Consider the following 19,482-nt stretch of genomic DNA (forward strand, 5'->3'; position numbering starts at 1 on the left):
ACCAATATAACATCTCAACATTCACAAATATACATTTCTGACATTCAAAAACAAAACAAAAACAAATCAGTGATCAATATAGCCACCTTTCTTTGCAAGGACACTCAAAAGCCTGTCATCCATGGATTCTGTCAGTGTTTTGATCTGTTCACCATCAACATTGCGTGCAGCAGCAACCACAGCCTCTCAGACACTATTCAGAGAGATGTACTGTTTTCCCTCCTTGTAAATCTCACATTTTATGATGGACCACAGGTTCTCAATGGGGTTCAGATCTGGTGAACAAGGAGGCCATGTCATTACTTTTTCCTTTTATACCCTTTCTTGCCAGCCACGCTGTGGAGTACTTGGACGCGTGTGATGGAGCATTGTCCTGCATGAAAATCATGTTTTTCTTGAAGGATGCAGACTTCTTCCTGTACCACTGCTTGAAGAAGGTGTCTTCCAGAAACTGGCAGTAGGAATGGGAGTTGAGCTTGACTCCATCCTCAACCCGAAAAGGCCCCACAAGCTCATCTTTGATGATACCAGCTCAAACAAGTACTCCACCTCCACCTTGCTGGCGTCTGAGTCGGACTGGAGCTCTCTGCCCTTTACCAATCCAGCCACGGGCCCATCCATCTGGCCCATCAAGACTCACTCTCATTTCATCAGTCCATAAAACCTCAGAAAAATCAGTTTTGAGATATTTCTTGGCCCAGTCTTGACTTTCAGCTGGTGTGTCTTGTTCAGTGGTGGTCGTCTTTCAGCCTTTCTTACCTTGGCCATGTCTCTGAGTATTGCACACCTTGTGCTTTTGGGCACTCCAGTGATGTTGCAGCTCTGAAATATGGCCAAACTGGTGGCAAATGGCATATTGGCAGCTGCACGCTTGACTTTTCTCAGTTCATGGGCAGTTATTTTGCGCCTTGGTTTTTCCACACACTTCTTGCGACCCTGTTGACTATTTTGAATGAAACGCTTGATTGTTCGATGATCACGCTTGAGAAGCTTTGCAATTTTAAGAGTGCTGCATCCCTCTGCAAGATATCTGACTATTTTTTTTACTTTTCTGAGCCTGTCAAGTCCTTCTTTTGACCCATTTTGCCCCATTTTGCCAAAGGAAAGGAAGTTGCCTAATAATTATGCACACCTGATATAGGGTGTTGATGTCATTAGACCACACCCCTTCTCATTACAGAGATGCACATCACCTAATATGCTTAATTGGTAGTAGGCTTTCGAGCCTATACAGCTTGGAGTAAGACAACATGCATAACGAGGATGATGTGGTCAAAATACTCATTTGCCTAATAATTCTGCACTCCCTGTATATTTTATCCAGTGATCACTTCTCAGCTCTCTCTGCTTTTACTACATGTGCAGTCAGTTTCAGCACCCAGCTGTGGTATACTAATCGTAGCTGACAAAGGAATTAAAAAAAATAAAATGTCATCACTTCTTCAGATGCGATAGGAAGCTTTCCAATGAAGAAGAAAGTACTGTGTTTAACTCTTTGAATGCTTTGAGGAGTAAAAAATAGATAATCAAACAGCATATTTATCTCTATTAACCTTTAGCACACTTCAGGTGATTTGCAATTCCTGCTCACATAAGCCATACAGCTGGTGTGAGAAACAGGAAGTATTGGTTTCTAGTAAACTGCAGTAATTTGTTTCACCTGTTCAGCCATGTCATGGCTCTTCCATTCCTACACTAACTGTGTACTGTGTATGACCCTGCAAGCTGACATCCTGTGCCTACATCATAGTGCTTTTACCACTGTATGTGTTTATGGCTTTGCAAGAGCAAAATGTGAAACATGTACTTAATGCTGTTTTGATTGGCTCATGTACATACACGAGAGGAAATTCAGGCCAGACAGTTGTTCTGGGTGATCTCAGCCTAAGGGCTGAAACCCACTAGGAGTGATTTCTAAGAGCTAGAGATTTGAAAAATCTTTTGCTAATGCAGTGCTATGAGGGATTTTTATAAAATCACATCGCTCAAGTGGGAACACACCCATAGCATTACATTAGCAAGAGTTTTCAAATCGCAAAATGCTCAGAAAAAGGGTTTCAGGCCTTAAAGGGAACCTGAAGCGAGAGGTGTATAGAGGCTGCCATATTTTTCCTTTTAGACAATACCAGTTGCCTGGCTGTCCACTGAGCCTCTAATACTTTTAGCCATAGACCCTGAACAAGCATGCAGCAGATCAGGAGTTTCTGACATTGTCAAATCTGACAAGATTAGCTGCATGTTTGTTTCAGGTTTTGGACTAGTCCATCTCTTCATGGGGGATTCTCAAGGAGTTATTTATTTTCAAAAGCATTTAGTGAATTGCAGTTGCTCTGTCTAACTGCCAAAAAACTGTGTAGCGAGCAGAAAACTGGCCACCATCATTGTTTAAATCCTTTTTAGGGGATATCTTTATAAAGAATAAAAGCCTTGCTGAGAATCCCTTTATGAAGAGATGGACTAGTCCAATCCAAAACCTGTCGCTTCTTTCAGATTTCTACTACCTACTGTAAGTGACAGCAACATAGGAGAAAAGTCATTTATGGCTCATTTTACTCTGGAAAAAAACACTCTTTAGTTGTCTGTTTGCACGTTGTTACAATTTTTCATCATAGCGCCCCTTTAAAGGGACCCCGAGCAGTAAAAAGAAATTAAATTGGTACTTGCCTGGGGCTTTCTCCAACCCTCCGTAGGTCGGGAGGTCCCCCGGCTGGGCATCATCACTGCGGCTAGTGTGACAGTACTGCGCAGGCGAGGTTTAATCACGCATGCGCAGTGCTGTCACGTTGGCCACCGCGATGACTAAGAGCGTTACCATTAAGGAAGTGGGAGCCCGACACCCGGCCCTAGTGTCGCCAGTGCGGTATGCAGCGGAGGGACCGGGAGAGGAGCCAGGCGGATGCCGGGGGACCTCCTGACCTACGGTGGGCTGGAGAAAGTCCCAGGTAAGTACCAATTTCATTTCTTTTTACTGCTCGGGTCCCTTTAAGCAATACCAGCAATGCATTATTGCTGCACTGTGTATATGGTTTTTAGAATGCACCTATATGTACTGTAATGTTGCTTTACAAGATTCTCCTTTCGCAGATGGGCTCTATGGATACCTCCATATGGAGAATATTTGGTGGTCTTAATACAACACAGGAAATATAAGCACGTCTCTGTGTCCTGTGTATGCAGCTTACGTTGTGTTGCCCATTCTGCTCTCCTGCACAGTGGATATCATTCAGCTGTGTGTACCTGGAAATGTCAGGGACTCTTTCTTTTCCTGCCCTCTCTGTAGAATGAAGGCTGTCATTGTGTCACTGCGGCAGGCTTCACTGAGTCTCTATCAGTCAGGAAACAGGAGCCTTTATCTCAGCATGTGCTCCCGGGCAGCGAGCATGCAGGTGGCAGTAACAGGATCTGTCTTGTCCGCAGGATGATGGGAGAACGCTATCGCAGGGAGATGCTGGCACATGGTGGTGGAAAGGAACCCATGAACATGGTGGAAGGTAAAGTGAAAACAAGAGACGTTTTCATCCTCTGATCTCTTTGTCTGTCCCGCCGACCAGGGTGTATGTTTGGCAAACAACAGCTGTTGTGATGTGATGGTTATCAAAGGTTCCAGCTGGTTCCCAGCACCGGCCTGTTTTATGTGAACAAAGACCTCGCCATAGATTCCCATATTAGGAAAGGAGCTCCTCCCAGAGCTTGAGAACCTGGACTTTATTTCTGGTGTTTTTTATATTGTGCAGGCTAATGAGCAGGACTCTCTCTCACTGTGTTAAAGTGAAACGCCACTTCCATTAAAAAAAACAAAACAAAACAAAAAAACTACAAACTTATATGAGTAGTTATGGTCCTGTGGTTTGGTTGAACAGCTGATAGATTTGCAAAGCTCTGGTTGTGATCCCTTTCTGCTTGAGCACATGATCATGACTAGCAAATCAGATACTTGCATATCTGTCACCTGACCAAAGTAATCACATGCTTCTCCCCTAGACATGGCCATCACTATATATATGAGCTCTCCACAAGACCTTATGTAGTTCAGGATTATTAAATGGTATCTTTCCGTTACAAATTGTAGAAAGCTCTGAGTTTCCTGACCTGACTGAAGCCAAAATCTCTTCTGCTCGTAAGCCTGGAAGCTGTGCTGCTTTTAGAGCATGGATTCCCTAGAAACTCCCCATCTTGCTACACAGAATAGGAGTCCTTGTTACTAATTGTCACCCTGATCTAATTCATTGAATGGCAGCAAATTTTTGGACACTCTCCGTATTCCAGTCCCTGTTAGGAGCTCAGTACAACTGTGTTTTTACCTGCACTGTACACATAAGCAAGCTAAAATAAGGATTGCCATTAATTATGTGCAGCCCCAAAGCTGGCAAAAAGGACCTTTGAAAGAAGGGCACTGCCATAGGCGCCCTATATAAAAGCTGTGATTCGCAGCAATATGAGAGAATTTGGGTGCACAATAAAATGGCGTGTGCCAAGTTTTCCCACTTTGCAAATTGCGGCTTTACAAAATGTCCTCACATTTCAGCAAATTGTGACCTGGCGGAGGGGGGGGGGGGGGGGGGGGGGGGGGGTGTTGGGCGATTGAGTGAGGGTGGTCAAGGGTAAGGTGCCACTGTTGGGGGGGGGGGGGGGAGGTTGGGGTTAGGTACCCTGTGTAAAGCCACAATTTTCCGAGCGGGAAGGCTCAGCACGTGCTATTTTATCTGGCGTCTCCGAGACATTATATTTATTAAGGAAGGAGCAAAACATAATTTTGCTTAGCACTTCACAAAGTATTGTTATTCATAGTAAGACTCTTTTACAATGGCAAGTGCCACTATCCTGAAAGCACTAGGCATGTAAAGAAGAGATGAGGCGTTAGTGGGCACATCATGTTCCCAAAAAAAGGCAAACAGTTCATTTGTGTACTTAAAGTGAACTTGAACTGAAACAAAAAAAAAAAAAGTTTCTTTACCTGGGGCTTCTATCAGCCCCCTGTGCCCGCACCATCACAGAACGATCCTCCAGTCCCCCGCAGCAGCTGAATTCAGTTTTTCGGCGTCTCAGCCAAGTGAATGGCCTCTGCCGATCGTGTGCTCTATTATGCTTCGCCGGGAGTGTCATCAAGGGCGCACACAGCCAGAGCTGCGCAGGTGCAGTGGCCATCAACTCGCCCAGTCGGCAGTAAATTCAAACGAAGCCAGAGCTGGGGACTGGAGGATCGTTCTGTGACACCGTAGCCACAGGACGTCTGCAGGGGGGCCGTTAGAAACTCCAGGTAAGTGAAACACTTTTTTTTCAGTTTAGAAAGAGAATCTGATTACAAGTTCCCAAAGTACAGTTTATCTGCTCTGAAAGCTGGCATTGCATTTTCTTGCATAGCTGCTGTATTATCAATAGCTTCTCAGCTCTCTGCTTCTACTGCAGAGAGAGCTCATTTTCAGCACTACTAGCAATGACAAAGGAATGTAAGCAAAATATATTACCTCTTTGGATGTGGCCAAAAGCTGCCCACTTAAGCAAGGACCTTTCCACTGAAGAACAAAGTGCTATGTTTAACTGTTTGAATGCTTGCAAAAGAACACTAAAAAAGGAGACGGCAAGAGCCCAATATAGTGTAGTATGTACTGGTAAATGGATATGACAGGTAAGTATGCATATATACTCACAAACATGGGTTACCGTCTAGGTAACCACTATATTAGCAGGTGAGAAGATTAGTCCTGTCCTTACTCAGGATTAAGAAGTCACTCTCTGTAGATAGGAAATAAGGGGTAACACCCCTCTACCAAGGGTAGACACAGGAACTATGTATGCAGACAGAAGCTCCAAAGGGTTAAAATATTCTAAAAATAGCTGGCAATGATACATAGACAGAGTAAGGGAGGAAATTAAGTCAGTATTGGCTTCAAGAGAGACAGACAAAAATTGATTTTTTTTTTTACTATGGAAAGATCACTAAAATCAAAATGTAGACAGTGCAATACATATGTTATGAAAGAAGAGCAAGTGTTTATCTACATATATATGTGGAGTTTTTTTTTTCTGAGATAGTATGGCTGACAGCTCCACTTTAAAGGACCACTGTCGTGAAAATTTTAAAATATATGTAAACACATGCAAATAAGTAAGTTTCTTCCATAGTAAAATGAGTAATAAATTACTTCTCTCCTATGTTGCTGTCACTTACAGTAAGTAGTCTGACAGAATCGGCAGGTTTTGGACTAGCCCATCTCCTCATCGGGGGCTCTCAGGGTTTGCTTTATATTCAAAAGCACTTAAGAGGCCCATACACTAGTCGATTTCAGCCATCGATCGATTCTATAGAATCGATCGATCAGAAATCTATTCAACCGAATGCCCCAATCGATCGATTTGCGGCGGATTTCGATTGATTTGATCTTTCTTGACAGGATGGAAAATCTAGGTTGATCTGCTGCTGGCAGCAGATCTATGGCCCATAGAGTTGCATTGGATCTAATGGCCCAATAATGCATTTAGATCGATTTTTTTTTAATAGATTTCAGAATCTGTTCCTAGTGTGTGGCACACATCAGATAGATTCCTGTTAGATTCGACTTGACAGGCATCTGACAGAAATCTATCTGACGGTCGAATCTGCTGCAAATCTTTAAGGGCTCGTTTCCACTAGGAGCGGTGCGATGCGGCTACATAGCCGCATCGCACCGCAGGTGTGCTGAAACACATGCACACCAGTGGAAGAGTTTCCACTGCGTACATGTTGTGGGTGCGGCGCGGAGCGGTCCGATAATCTGCAGCATGCTGCAGATTTTCGCATGGCCGCATCTGCCCGCAGTCGTGTCCCATCTCCCCAATACACTTCTGCATCGGGAGATGCGGAAGTGATGCGGCCGGCTTCGAAAGTGATGCGATGCGGCTGCGTAGCCACACTCTCATCACTTCGCAAATGGAAACCCGGCCTAAGTGTTTGGCCACCTTTAGTGAATGGCAGTTGCTCTGTCCAACTGCCAAAAAAAAGTGAACAGGGAGGCTGGCCAGCATCTTTGTATAAATCTTTTTTCAGGGAGTGTCTTTATAAAGAATAAATGCTGAGAATGCCCTATGGAGAGATGGACTAGCCCAGTCTGTTCTGTCAGATTGCTACTACCTGCTGTAAGTGACAGCAACATAGGAGAAAAGTCATTTATAGCTCACTTTACTCTGGAAGAAACCTGCTTCTTTTTTTGTATGTGTTTACATGTATTTTACATTTTTAAGGTTTTTGCAACAGTGGTCCTATAAAGTAGTGAAAGTATGTGCTCCGTGGCATCATTTGGGGGAGTCTGGGTAGGAGGTGAGTGGGTACTGGAGGCCTTTGGCGATGGCTTTCCTTCTTGTGTTGTACCTGTCTTCTTTTTTTTTTTTTTTTTTTTTTTTCTTTCTTTCTAGTTCCATTTTTCTTTAGCTGCTTCACCACTCATAGGACGAGAGTCTGCGTCCCTGAAAACTGCACTTGTGCTCTCAGAGACACCAATCCCTTCCTTTTATGAGCAGCCATTTAATTTTCCTAAAAAATTATCAGAAAAAAAATCCACTACTCCAGATTGACTTTTATCGAGGAAAAAATTGGAAGTTTGATCATAATTCTTGAGGAAAAAAAAAAAGGTTTTAGATAGTTCATCACAATTGATTTCTTTCATGGGATTGCCTTACCATTATATCATCTTATTGTATTGTGTGTGGCCACCTTAACTGTGATACCCAGGATGTTTGCAACAATGATGTGCATGGTTTGTATATCTGTTTTTATCTCTTTAAAGGACCACTATCACAAAAAAGTAGGCAGTTGAAATCTGACAGAACTGACAGGTTTTGGGCCAGTCCATCTCCTCATGGGGGATTCTCAGGGTTTTCTTTTCAACAGCATTTCCTGAACAGCAGTTGCAAAGTCTAACTGACAAAATAGTGTGCAAGTGAGTAGGGAGGCTGGCTGGTATCTTACGATTTTGGCAGTTAAACTGCTGTTCAGGAAATGCTATTGAAAACAAAGAAATCCCTGAGAATCCCCCATGAGGAAATGGACAGGCCCAAAACCTTTTGGTTCTGTCCGATTTTAACTGCCTACTTTTTTTTTTGCTATAGTGGTCCTTTAAAACAAACTCTCAATAAAATTCTTGAATCAGAAAAAAGGTAGCTGTTCATTGGTTACTATAAAAAACCCATACCTAAATACGCAGGCAGAGCGGCTGCATTTGTGTGATCTGTACACTAGCAGCTTACCCGGCTGCAGCCCAGTCATAGCAGTAATGATAACCCATACCTGAGTAAGGGGGCAGAGCGGCTGCATTTGTGTGATCTGTACACTAGCAGCTTACCCAGCTGCAGCCCAGTCATAGCAGTAATGATAACTCATACCTGAGTAAGGGGGCAGAGCGGCTGCATTTGTGTGATCTGTACACTAGCACCTTACCCGGCTGCAGCCCAGTCATAGCAGTAATGATAACCCATACCTGAGTAAGGGGGCAGAGCGGCTGCATTTGTGTGATCTGTACACTAGCACCTTAACTGGCTGCAGCCCAGTCATAGCAGTAATGATAACCCATACCTGAGTAAGAGGGCAGAGGGGCTGCATTTGTGTGATCTGTACACTAGCACCTTACCCGGCTGCAGCCCAGTCATAGCAGTAATGATAACTCATACAGGAATGGGGGGCATAGCTGCTGCATTTCTGTGATCTGTACACTAGCACCTTACCCGGCTGCAGCCCAGTCATAGCAGTAATGATAACCCATACCTGAGTAAGAGGGCAGAGGGGCTGCATTTGTGTGATCTGTACACTAGCACCTTACCCGGCTGCAGCCCAGTCATAGCAGTAATGTCCGGATGGAGCCAGGGGATCAGAGAAGCCAGTGTGGTTATATTTATACGGCTGAAGAGAATTATTACAGTGCTGGGTCTGAGGAGCAGGAAACCTTTGATCAGTTTACAGTCACATTCCAGGACACTTATTTTGGCTGCTGCCCCGGCACATCTCCGCAGACATCTGCTCCATCCTGTTGTGCGTAGGTCTGTGAGCTTTGGATTTGGCTTTGTTTTTGTGTTCATTTTGAATGATAGCACAGTTGGGCAATCTGGGCCTCCCCAGCTGTTGAGGGCCTTAGCAAGTCCCAGCAAGCACTGCCAGTCAGGAAGTGACTTGGACGGCTTTTGGGGACCTTTTACGCTTTTGAGAGGAAAACTGTTTATTTTGGCCACTGTGATTCCATTTTCCCTTTTTATGTGGTTGAGAAAAGTGAAGGAAGACTATGATAGGTTAGTGTTGGCAACGCTAGATCTTCCTAGATATAGTCTAATATAAATCATATATGAAAGAATTCTTCAAAGTGTCCCTGTAGCGAGGGGGAAATTAAGGCTGACAGGTTTATTATCTTTTAAATAAAGCCAATTGTCTCGCTGATAAGCGATGCTGTGACTTTTTATGTGTTCACTTGCTGAACCAGAACACTGATGCAGATCAGGTGTTCTGGCCAACGTTTGACCACACTGCTTGTATCAGGGTTGTGATTCAGACACTACTAAAGCTCGAAAAATCAACAGGGGACTGATAGGCAATTGGCATTGTTTTTAAAAAAAAATATATGGCAGCCTCCATCTATCTCTCACTATAGGGTCCCTATGAGCACACTTATTTTATCTATATTTCCCTGTCTGCTTAAAGGGCAACTAAAGTGAGAAGAATATGGAGGCTGCCATATTCATTTCCTTTTCAATAATACCAGTTGCCTGGCCACCCTGCTGATCTATTTGACTGCAGTAGTGTCTGAATAACATCAGAGCTCACCAACAGAAAGCTCTGTTGGTGGGCAGGAAAGGAAAGGAGGTTCATTTGTATGCACAGTTGTATGGCTCTGCAACGAGTATTTAAAGCTGCAGAGCACTAAATTGTAAAAATAGCCTAGTCACTAGTTGGGTGTAAGCCTGTTGTCCTCAAGCGTTATGTAAACCTAAGGTGCCCAGTTTAACTTACCTAGGATTCTAGACCACTGTAGTCCTTTTGGTCCTTTGTTTGGTCCCTTGTTGTACTTGTCCGATCCATTCAGCCGCTGCCCCCTCTGGCATTCTGCGCTTGCACAGTTCATAAAATTTGCAACTATGCACACGCTCAATGCTTCTGAGGACGAGCGCACATCATCGAGAGGCCTGAAGCCCTACAGGGGGCTGGAAGAAGCCTCCAGTAAGTTAAACTTGGCACCCTAGTTTTACCTAAAGAGGAACTATAGTGAAAATAATGTAATTAATACAATTATCTTTTTTTACAATATTAATTTATAAATGATTTATTCTGTATTTGCTCACTGTAAAAAAGGTTCCCTTTAAAGGTATTTTTACTGTGTGTTTGGGTGGCGATTTGCTCTCTTTGTGTCAGCATTTCACGTCTGCTTTAAACCCACTAGTAGACACAGTGGAGAAGACCACTCAAGAGGCAGAAGAATCTGCCCAGCAACAATACAGTCATCAGGCCACTCCCACTACCGATATACTCATCAGGCCACTCCTGCTAGGATCATACAGTGCTTTAAAAATATATGGGTATGCGGAAATTTATTACACTGTTGGATTAAAGCAATTTTCAGAGACCCCACAGTGGTGTTATACACAAACTGATACAATGAAAAACATGCAGAAGAGTCCGTTCTATAATATTCCTCCTATAGGGTTCCAGATTGGGTATCTCCTGTTCATAGAGTGGGTGCCTCTCCCTTGGTGTGTCAGAGATGCAGTCCGCACTTCACAACATTCAACTTAGTTATTCCTCCACCCAGACAAACCATCACCCAGTGCGGTTTACAACTCACGGGAGTATGGTGGACTACCAGTTACAGCAGCCAACTGCACTTTAAGAGCATTAACCAGTGTCCCTTTGCCTTCTTTGGCCTTCGTTATGTAAGTAGCCAAAGATATCCTCCAAATAAACAGGTAGACAATTGTGGGCTGTGTTCCTCTCATATCCAGTTCTCTCTCCAGCTTGTTAGTTACACCTCAATGATAATTAACATCTTAGATGGCTCATTACATCATTTAAAAACGATCTTTTTTTTAAAATTGCATTTCCAATTCAGGGGGTTTTAAGAGTATTGAGAGGGGACCTCACACGGTCTCCCATGCTGACCCTCACAATGCAAATCCACCTCACTCCCCACACGCTGGCGCTGCAATCAACCGCACCGTATCACTCGTGTACTTCCGCATCAGGCTCCTCCCTACTGGTTTTGTCATGGGTGTGATTCATCAGGGGATGGGGTAGGGTGGGATCTCCTCATTGGGTGCCTGAGGGAATCTTGTGACCTGAATTGACATCTAATAAAAATAGATTCCACATCCCCAAATAGCATCACTGCATTTTCATTTTGTTAAAGTCAGCATTTTCTTTTTGTAAAAACTATAAATTGGGAGATTTAACTGCCTCTAGTTTGGTCATATTTTTTTAATGTTCAGGTTTGCTCAACTGTTCCATTGGAAGAGAGATTTCCTGTTCATGGATTGTAACATAAGGCTTTTGTGTCCTTTTGCCTTTGGCTCATAGATCTATAAATACCAGGGCCGGGCCAAGGCAGAGGCTGGAGAGGCTCCAGCCTCAGGGCGCAGTGTAGGAGGGGTGCACAATTCATTCAGCTGTCATTCCTAATTGTGTTTGAAGCAGAAAGAAATAAGAAAAGGGGATACATGACAGTGACTGCAAGCCAGATAACTAGAGATTAAGGTGTTGGGGGCCCTGGGGCACCTATTAGTCTAATAGCAATCAGTGTGTGATGGCTGGGGTGGGAGGGATGGGGGGGCGCACTTTGGTGTCTCAGCCTTGGGTGCTGGAGGACCTTGTCCCGGCTCTGATAAATACTAATGTTGCCATTGTTTTTTGTATTATATTTTTGTACTATAAGGTATGAGGAAACCTAACATAATACAATAAACATTCTATTTTCTTTAGCAGTCTCCCAGCATGAGACGTCCGTCCATAGCAGTGTGTGCCTACACTCCCTCATCACAGGAGAGCTGCAGTATTGCAGGGGCTTCTTATCTTTAGGCCCACACTCCCCTTGAGAATCAGCGGATGTGTGTAGGGGGCTCAAAAATCTGCAAGGAGAAAAGTTAATATTTCTGTTTTAGGTAAATGAAAGTTCATTCTTCTGCATCCCCAGCTGAGATATGAATTAGTTATTTTGTACGTAAAAATAACTTTTCGGTAAATTAACCACTTCATCTCCAAGGTTTTTTTCCCCTTAAACACCAGAGCATTAGCGCTCCTTCCATTCATTTGTCTATAACATTATTACTATTTATCACAACGAAACAATCTATATCTTTTTTTCGCCACCAATAAGGCTTTCTTTGAGTGGTACTTTTTACTAAGAATTATTTTATTCTAACTGCATTTTAATGGGAATAATAAGAAATAACTGGAAAAATGTATTTCTCAGTTTTCGGCCATTATAGTTTTAAAATGCTACATGCTACCGTAATTAAAACCCACACATTTTCTTTGCCCATTTGTACTGGTTATTGCAATAGTACAATCTATGTAGCCAGTATTTTTATTTGGAAATAAAGGTGCATTTTTTCGTCCATTATTTACAAGCCCATGATTTAAAAAATAACAGTAATAATACCCTATTGACATGCATATTAAAAAAGCTTAGTCCTAAGGTAACTATTTATGGGGGGGAAGGGGTTATGTAAAAAAAAAAAAGATGAATACAGAAAAAAAAACCTGGGTACTATGCGAGGGAAATGGTTACTATTTTGTCACAATATGTCCTCGTGCATTCCTTTCTGTTGCGTAGTAGTACGCTAAACAGGAAGCAATGCTTGTACGTGTAAGTATCGGCTTTTGTGAATAAAGCGGCATCTAATTGATTGCCGGCGCTCATTCACACGGGGGCTTGGATTCATGCGTTCCCATACATTCATCCCCCCTCTACCGATTGGCAGTAGTAGTGGGGGGGGGGGGAGGGAGTGCACGGCGGCAAGGGCGTAGATGCTCGTGCCCAGGAGGGGAAGTGGTTAAAGGACAATTATCGCGAAAAATTTAAACATTTAAAACACATATTTACATACTTATAAGATGTACATTTCTGCCACATTAAAATGCACTATAAATAACTATACTCCTATGGTTCTCTCACTTTCAGTAGGCAGTAAAAATCCGACAGATATTTTGGACTAGTCCATCTCTTCATGGGGGATTCTCAGCATGTCCTTTATGCTTTACAGAAGCAGCCTATACAAAGATGCTGACTAGCCTCCCTGCACACAATCACACTATTTTGGCAGTGGAACTAAGCATTTCCCATTCAGGAAATGTGTTTAAACATAAAGAAAACACTGATAATCCCCCAAGAGGAGATAGACCATTCTAAAACCTGTTGGATCTGACATATTTTTAAAGACTACTTCATTTTATACATGTGTTTTTTAATTGTTCACGATAGTGGTCCTTTAAGTACCCCAGTTTGTTTTTACTCGTATTTTATTTTCACAACTAGAATACGTTTCTTATTGACAGTACTTAGGAGTGTATATACTGTATAACACTTGTATTGTATAGGTGTTCCAGAATGAATAGATATTTTATGTGATGTGACACCCAAGGTTTTGCAGCATCTTTTTATTGGCGTAACCACAATCATTTTAATAATAATCCATTTAACTATGCTGCATAATCTTAATTGACAGTTGTTAAAATATTTTGGTTTCCAAACCTTGAACACCCCAGAGGCTTTTCTGGGTTAAAGTGTACCAGAGATGAAGAACAGTCAAAGTTTTATACATACTTGGGCTTCCTCCAGCCCCATCCGCATGGATCGTTCCCACGGCGCCTCCCTCATCCTTCTCCAGCTCCGGTACCGGGTCCCGTAACTTCAGCCAGTCTGAGCATGCGCATTACGCTCCCTCTGTCTGTCTATCTCCGGCGGAGAATAGTACTACGCATGATTTCCTTTAAAGGGGCCGGAATACACAGGAGCTGTTTCAGCCATGCTTTGGAATTGCTAGTGATTCCAAAACTGCTAGACTACTGAAAGTCAATGAAGATGACTCGACAAAAGGGATTGCAATATCCTGAAACCGCTGTTGCAGGTCCTGCAGCAGCAATTTTGAAGTGATTACGCTCCAATAAAAATCACTGAATCCCTGAAACACTTTACAGCCACTTTTACAAAGCGAATTTGCAACTCTTTTACTACCGAGAACCCCCCCTCCAAATAAAAACTAAATTGCAATCGTAAATGAAAGAGTGCTTTGTAATCACCAGGCATTTTCTCCAGAAGACACTGCTAAAATCGCTATGAAAAGGGCTGCACAAAACGCAGTACCGATTTCTAGTGGGCCCCCTTAGTATTGAGAGAGTTAAAGCCTACCTCCAGACCCACACTTAAATTGGACCCGAGCTCTTGCAAAGAATAGACTGAAAATTAATTCCGCATAGAAATGCTGTAGAAATCAGCTGCACTGAGCTGTTTATCTATAGTTGAGTGCAACAAGTGTGTAATTAGTAGGCTGACTCACAGTGCCTTGGTGCTGGCAGTGCTGGCTGCACAGGAAAAGACAGATGCTTTAACCGTTCCTTTTTTCCCCAAGTCTTCATCCAGTAAATTTTCAGGGCTTTTTTTTGGGGGGGGGGGGGGGGGAGGAGGTTCCTGCGCATTGTAACAAAAAAAAAATTCCCCTGATTGTTTTCATACTGTGCCTAATCTTTTAGAGCAGAAAGGAAGTTCTGAGCTCAGATCCACTTTAAGAAGTACCATTTAAAGAGGAACGTTACCCCAGGATTGAATTTCATCCCTTACACTAGTCCGTATCCCCTTTCCCATGAGAAATCTTTAACTTTGCTGGAATAGTTCTTTATGGACATCTGTATGGCTTATATTGTGAACCCCTCAAACAGTGGGATGCCATGGCCTTGACAGTTCCCTGCTTGAGACCCTTGTTGCATTATGGGAAAGCGGTTGTTTCCAACTGCCAAGCAACCAGTATTTCCCTCTGTGTATAGAACTCTGAAAAACATTCTGCAGAGATCACCTGGCAGGACTAAAGATCTCACCACATAAGTTTCACAATGTATATCGGGTAGAGGAAAGGGTTTACAATGGGCAAACACTAACTAAATAATTCATAAATGAATATTGTTTTTAGAAATGCATTTTTTTCACTGTTGTTTTCTCTATAGTTTCTCTTTATCTATCTTTATAATGTGGAATAAGGGCTCTGTAACTAAAAACAGTCTTAAAATTTTGGTCTGATTTCTGAAAGTAACTACAGTAAGTTCAGTGAGTTTGTGTCAGGCTTTGTGGATGTTGCTGCAGAGGTGCTGCTGTTAAAATTACATCATACTGCTGTTCAGACTGCAAGGCACAGACTGAATCTCTAAGAGAAGATAGCAGTCTATAGCAATAGTAGTCGTGTGCAGGAAGTAACCAACATCTGAGGACCTGGCCATATACGATTTATTGAACAGACTATCGGGGATTTTATATAAGGTGTGTCATCATTTGAAATATGCCGTTCTTTTCTATCATCACAACTTTACATTCATAAAACTTCCATATTTGAATCCAATCGTTATAAAAGGTGCGTACCTCCTGTTGTACTACATGTGCAGATACTGTAAGTATATGTGTTTTACTCTATACTGCTTTTTCCTTTTTATGAAGATTGGATTAAAGATATGGAAGTGTTATAAAAGTAGTACAGTTTGTTCCCTCTGAAATCTGTTTCTTCTTGAAAGCATACATTGATTTATTTCTGTCTGGATTTTGCACCGCATTTGTGTATGGAATGAAAGTATCAGGCATATAGTATATATTGGTGTGCACTCACTTTTTCTTTTTGATTGCATACAACTTTACCTTATATTATCTTCATAGTAACATTTAAAAAAAAAAAAAAAGCAGCATATCAATTTAGAGGTTGGGAAACCCGTCTCGAGTCAAATCAACACTTTTATTTTTAAACTAGTGGACCTAAGCCCGTTTAAAAACGGGCTAGGTTTGTCACTGCGCATGCGCCCGCCCGCGAGCACGCCCGTGCTGCCCCCGCACGCCGGCCCGTCCGCCCCTTTGCCCGTCATCCCTTGACGCACTTCACTCTCCCTCAGTGTCTCTGCGTCCCTGCACATGCGCAGAGCGCAAATGGGACAGAGAAATATTGTACATATAGTTACACAGATCTGTATATTATAGCTCTTCCACTCTGAATGCTCTTTGATCTGATTTTTGAAGCGCAAGGGCACTGTGATAAACAATCAGCGCCCTGTACAGAGTGATGCAATCCATTTTTAACCCAATTGCAAATGTAATTCATGTTGCAAATTTGACTGCGTTTGTGATTAGATTAAGTGAATGGGAGCACATGCAAATCGCATAGCAAATGCTGTGCTATGCAATTTGCTTTGCAAGCTGCCATTTGAAAATGTTCCTGTGCTGTGTGACTGGGCCATTTATATCACATGACTGGGCCGTCTGTATCACGTGACTGGCAGGAAATAGTTATATGGTTTTGCCAGGTAGCTTGCATGCAGTTCAGTTTCAAGGTTCTATATATGTCGTGCTGAAAATATGGATGACCGGGCATGCTGGGAATTGTAGTTGTGCAACACACGGAGAACCATAGTTAATTATTTTTAACATAGAACAGCAGCCAGTCTTGTTTCAGTTTTTAATCTCTTAGAATGCAAACTTGAGGTATCACTCAGTAGCTTGTATATCAGACAGCACAATGCTTAAAGAATATAATCTGAAGGTGCCGAATGTCATGAAAATACATGAGAAATGTTACGACTAATCCCTGCAAAGGTTTTTAGAGCTCTGTTTAGACACTTGTGATTGAATGTGTCAAGTGCTAGACAAAGATCAACAAGCATTAAGGGCAGACTAATGCCCAGAGGCAGATTCAGGGCACAGACCAAAGCTGTCAGCTGAAGGTAGGTAGACCTGTGCTTAAAGGATAACTGTACTTCAAAGATATCTTCACTAATATATTGCTTTATTGATTTTGCTCCTAAAATGTGTTGTTTACATTCAACCTGCTCGTTGCAAGACTTGTCTTTGCTGAATATCAACTGCCTGTACACACTGATAGGGTAGCACCAGCACTGAAATACTCTGACACTAATCTAAAGCTGCATACATAGTTTACAGTATTATCTTCCAAAATCATTCTTGATCATTCTATTTAAGATTGGCTTATTGACATTCAAATCCTTGCACTATCTGGACCTGGAGACCTGAAGGACTTGTTGCAACTGCATCACACCCCCCACAATCTTAGACAAAAATGATCTGATAATTTGATCACCGACAGAGTCCACCTGAAAACCTTCGGAGACATCCTTCTGTCATGCTGCCCCTACACTTTGGAACTCCCTGCCACACCTAATCAGGATATCTCCATCTCTAGTGGCATTTATGTCGAAACTGAAAAGCCACCTGTTTAGTTTGACATTTATGAACCCCTGACTATTTCCTCTGTTACACAGTCCAGTCTGCAACTCTGTGTTGATCTGAGAAATATCTATGGGCTTTGAGTCCTGTAGGAGAAAAGTGCTTTACAAATGTTACTGTATTTTGGAGTGGCTGGCCTCCCCCGTAGTGATCTGCCTAGTTTGATCACTGTCTTCCAGTATGTATTGTTCCCTGTGGGAACACTGAAGAAAGTTCTCACATAGTGAAACTACTCACATGTCGTCGTCCCCCAGTGAGTAGATCGCACTGCATTAAAGAGTGTCTATACAATGATCACTCCATAAACGCCTTCTAAAATGATCAGCAAAGATAGTCTCGGGTGACAAATCATTTGTGTATGTAGCAAAATGAAGAACTCCTAGAGTTAAAGTTAATTAATAATGTAAGAAAATAAAAGGAATTTTTTATTTATGATGAGTCCCCAGCAGATGTTTACAGGAACATATGTTGCGTATGCCTGCTGGATGTTGTCTATCAGTTAGCAGCAGCAATGCCATTAATATTGCAGAACCCTCTGCTGCAGATGGGAGCAACTTCAAAGCAAGGCAGAGAATTTCCTTTTGGATCCCTTTGCATAACTAATGGCTACAGGGTTTGTCACCCATGCTTCATGCGTGCTGCAAATACTTTTAATCCCTTTGTTTTGACAGAGATGTTCCAGGAAAAAAAAAAAGTAGAAAACATCTCTGTGCTTCTGGCCTTGCAGCGGAGTCAGTATACAGATGTGGGCGGAACTGAGGCTGGGAATGGAGAAAACCAGAGCAATCAGTACTTACAATTAGATTACAAAAATATATAAGTAGGAAAACTAAAGGGAACCTAAAGTGAGAGGGATATGGAGGCTGCCATATTTATTTGATTTTAAACAATACCAGTTGCCTGGCCACCCTGCTGGTCTATTTGGCTGCAAGTAGCATCTCATCACCAGAAACAAGCATGCAGCTAATCTTAGCAGATTTGACAATGTCAGAAACGCCTGCTCTGCATATGCTTGTTCAAGGTCTACGGCTAAACGTATTAGAGGCAGAGGATCAGCAGGATAGCCAGATAACTAGTATTGCTTAAAAGGAAATAAATATGGCAGCCTCCATATTCTTCTCACTTCAGCCTGTCAGGCCAAGTGCTACTATGCACCCTTGTAATGACTTTACACTGTATTTGATCTTCATACATTAGCACTTTAGCACTTGCACACCTTCTTTGTACAGCACCCTTGACAAAGCCACCTTTAGGAGGTGACTGTGTCGCATTGCCCTGCCCCCAGCTTGGCAGCCATGGCCTAATAGGTGGCTTGAGATAGTGGTTGGCACTTTTGCCTCGCTCTGAGGTTCAGGTTCAAATACCAATACAGACACCGTCTACACAGAATTTGTATGTCCTCCCTGTGTTTGCTTGCCCCCAGAATTTCAAAAACATACTTTCATTCAATTGGTCACACCAAGAATTGGTTTTAGACTATTGTGGTAGGTCCGGTAGATGAATCTCAGGTCTGGAAACCCTGGTACTGGTAAGCAAAGGAGACAAAGATCACACCAGAAAAGCCAATAGTATAGTATTTCTGGAAAATGTAAAGAAATAACTACTCACAAAAGTGGGTTGCTATAGGCAACCACAATTTCACGCATGTGGAGAAAGACTGTCTCCATGTGGTTATGCTGACTCAGTTGGGTGAACGTGGGCCATGCTCCAGAAAAAAAACAAAGGACCACTGGATGTAGTCGCAGAGGTAACCCCTGGGACAGGGGAGGAGACAATGCAAGATGGTAGGAGGCGCCCCAAGTGTGATACAATGTGGAGTGAGGTAAGTAATAGGAACAGTCTTACCTCGTGATAAGAGGTTAAGAGTTTTATTGTTGCACACCAGTAAAAAGACAATGCGTTTTACAGGACCTGCCCGCTTCTTCAGGTCAATATGAGATGGTGTCTGAGCTATGTATGTAAGAGGGTGAAAATGGCGCTCTGAAACCAAGATACATAGCTCAGACACTGAGGAAGCCAGCAGGTCCAGTGAAGATGCATACCATTT

At 42.6% G+C, this 19,482-nt stretch overlaps 1 protein-coding gene across 1 annotated transcript in view; it reads left to right on the forward strand.

Annotated features, from left to right (window-relative positions):
- Positions 1-19,482, forward strand: part of MIPEP (mitochondrial intermediate peptidase) — a 130,046-nt gene that overhangs the window by 89,206 nt on the left and 21,358 nt on the right. The window contains exon 18 of the mRNA XM_068266943.1: positions 3,418-3,491. Coding sequence (XP_068123044.1) covers positions 3,418-3,491 — 74 coding nt within the window. The remainder of the gene's footprint in view (positions 1-3,417; positions 3,492-19,482) is intronic.

This window comes from Hyperolius riggenbachi, chromosome 2 (genome assembly GCF_040937935.1).
Source record: "Hyperolius riggenbachi isolate aHypRig1 chromosome 2, aHypRig1.pri, whole genome shotgun sequence".
NCBI classification, from domain to species: Eukaryota; Metazoa; Chordata; class Amphibia; order Anura; family Hyperoliidae; genus Hyperolius; species Hyperolius riggenbachi.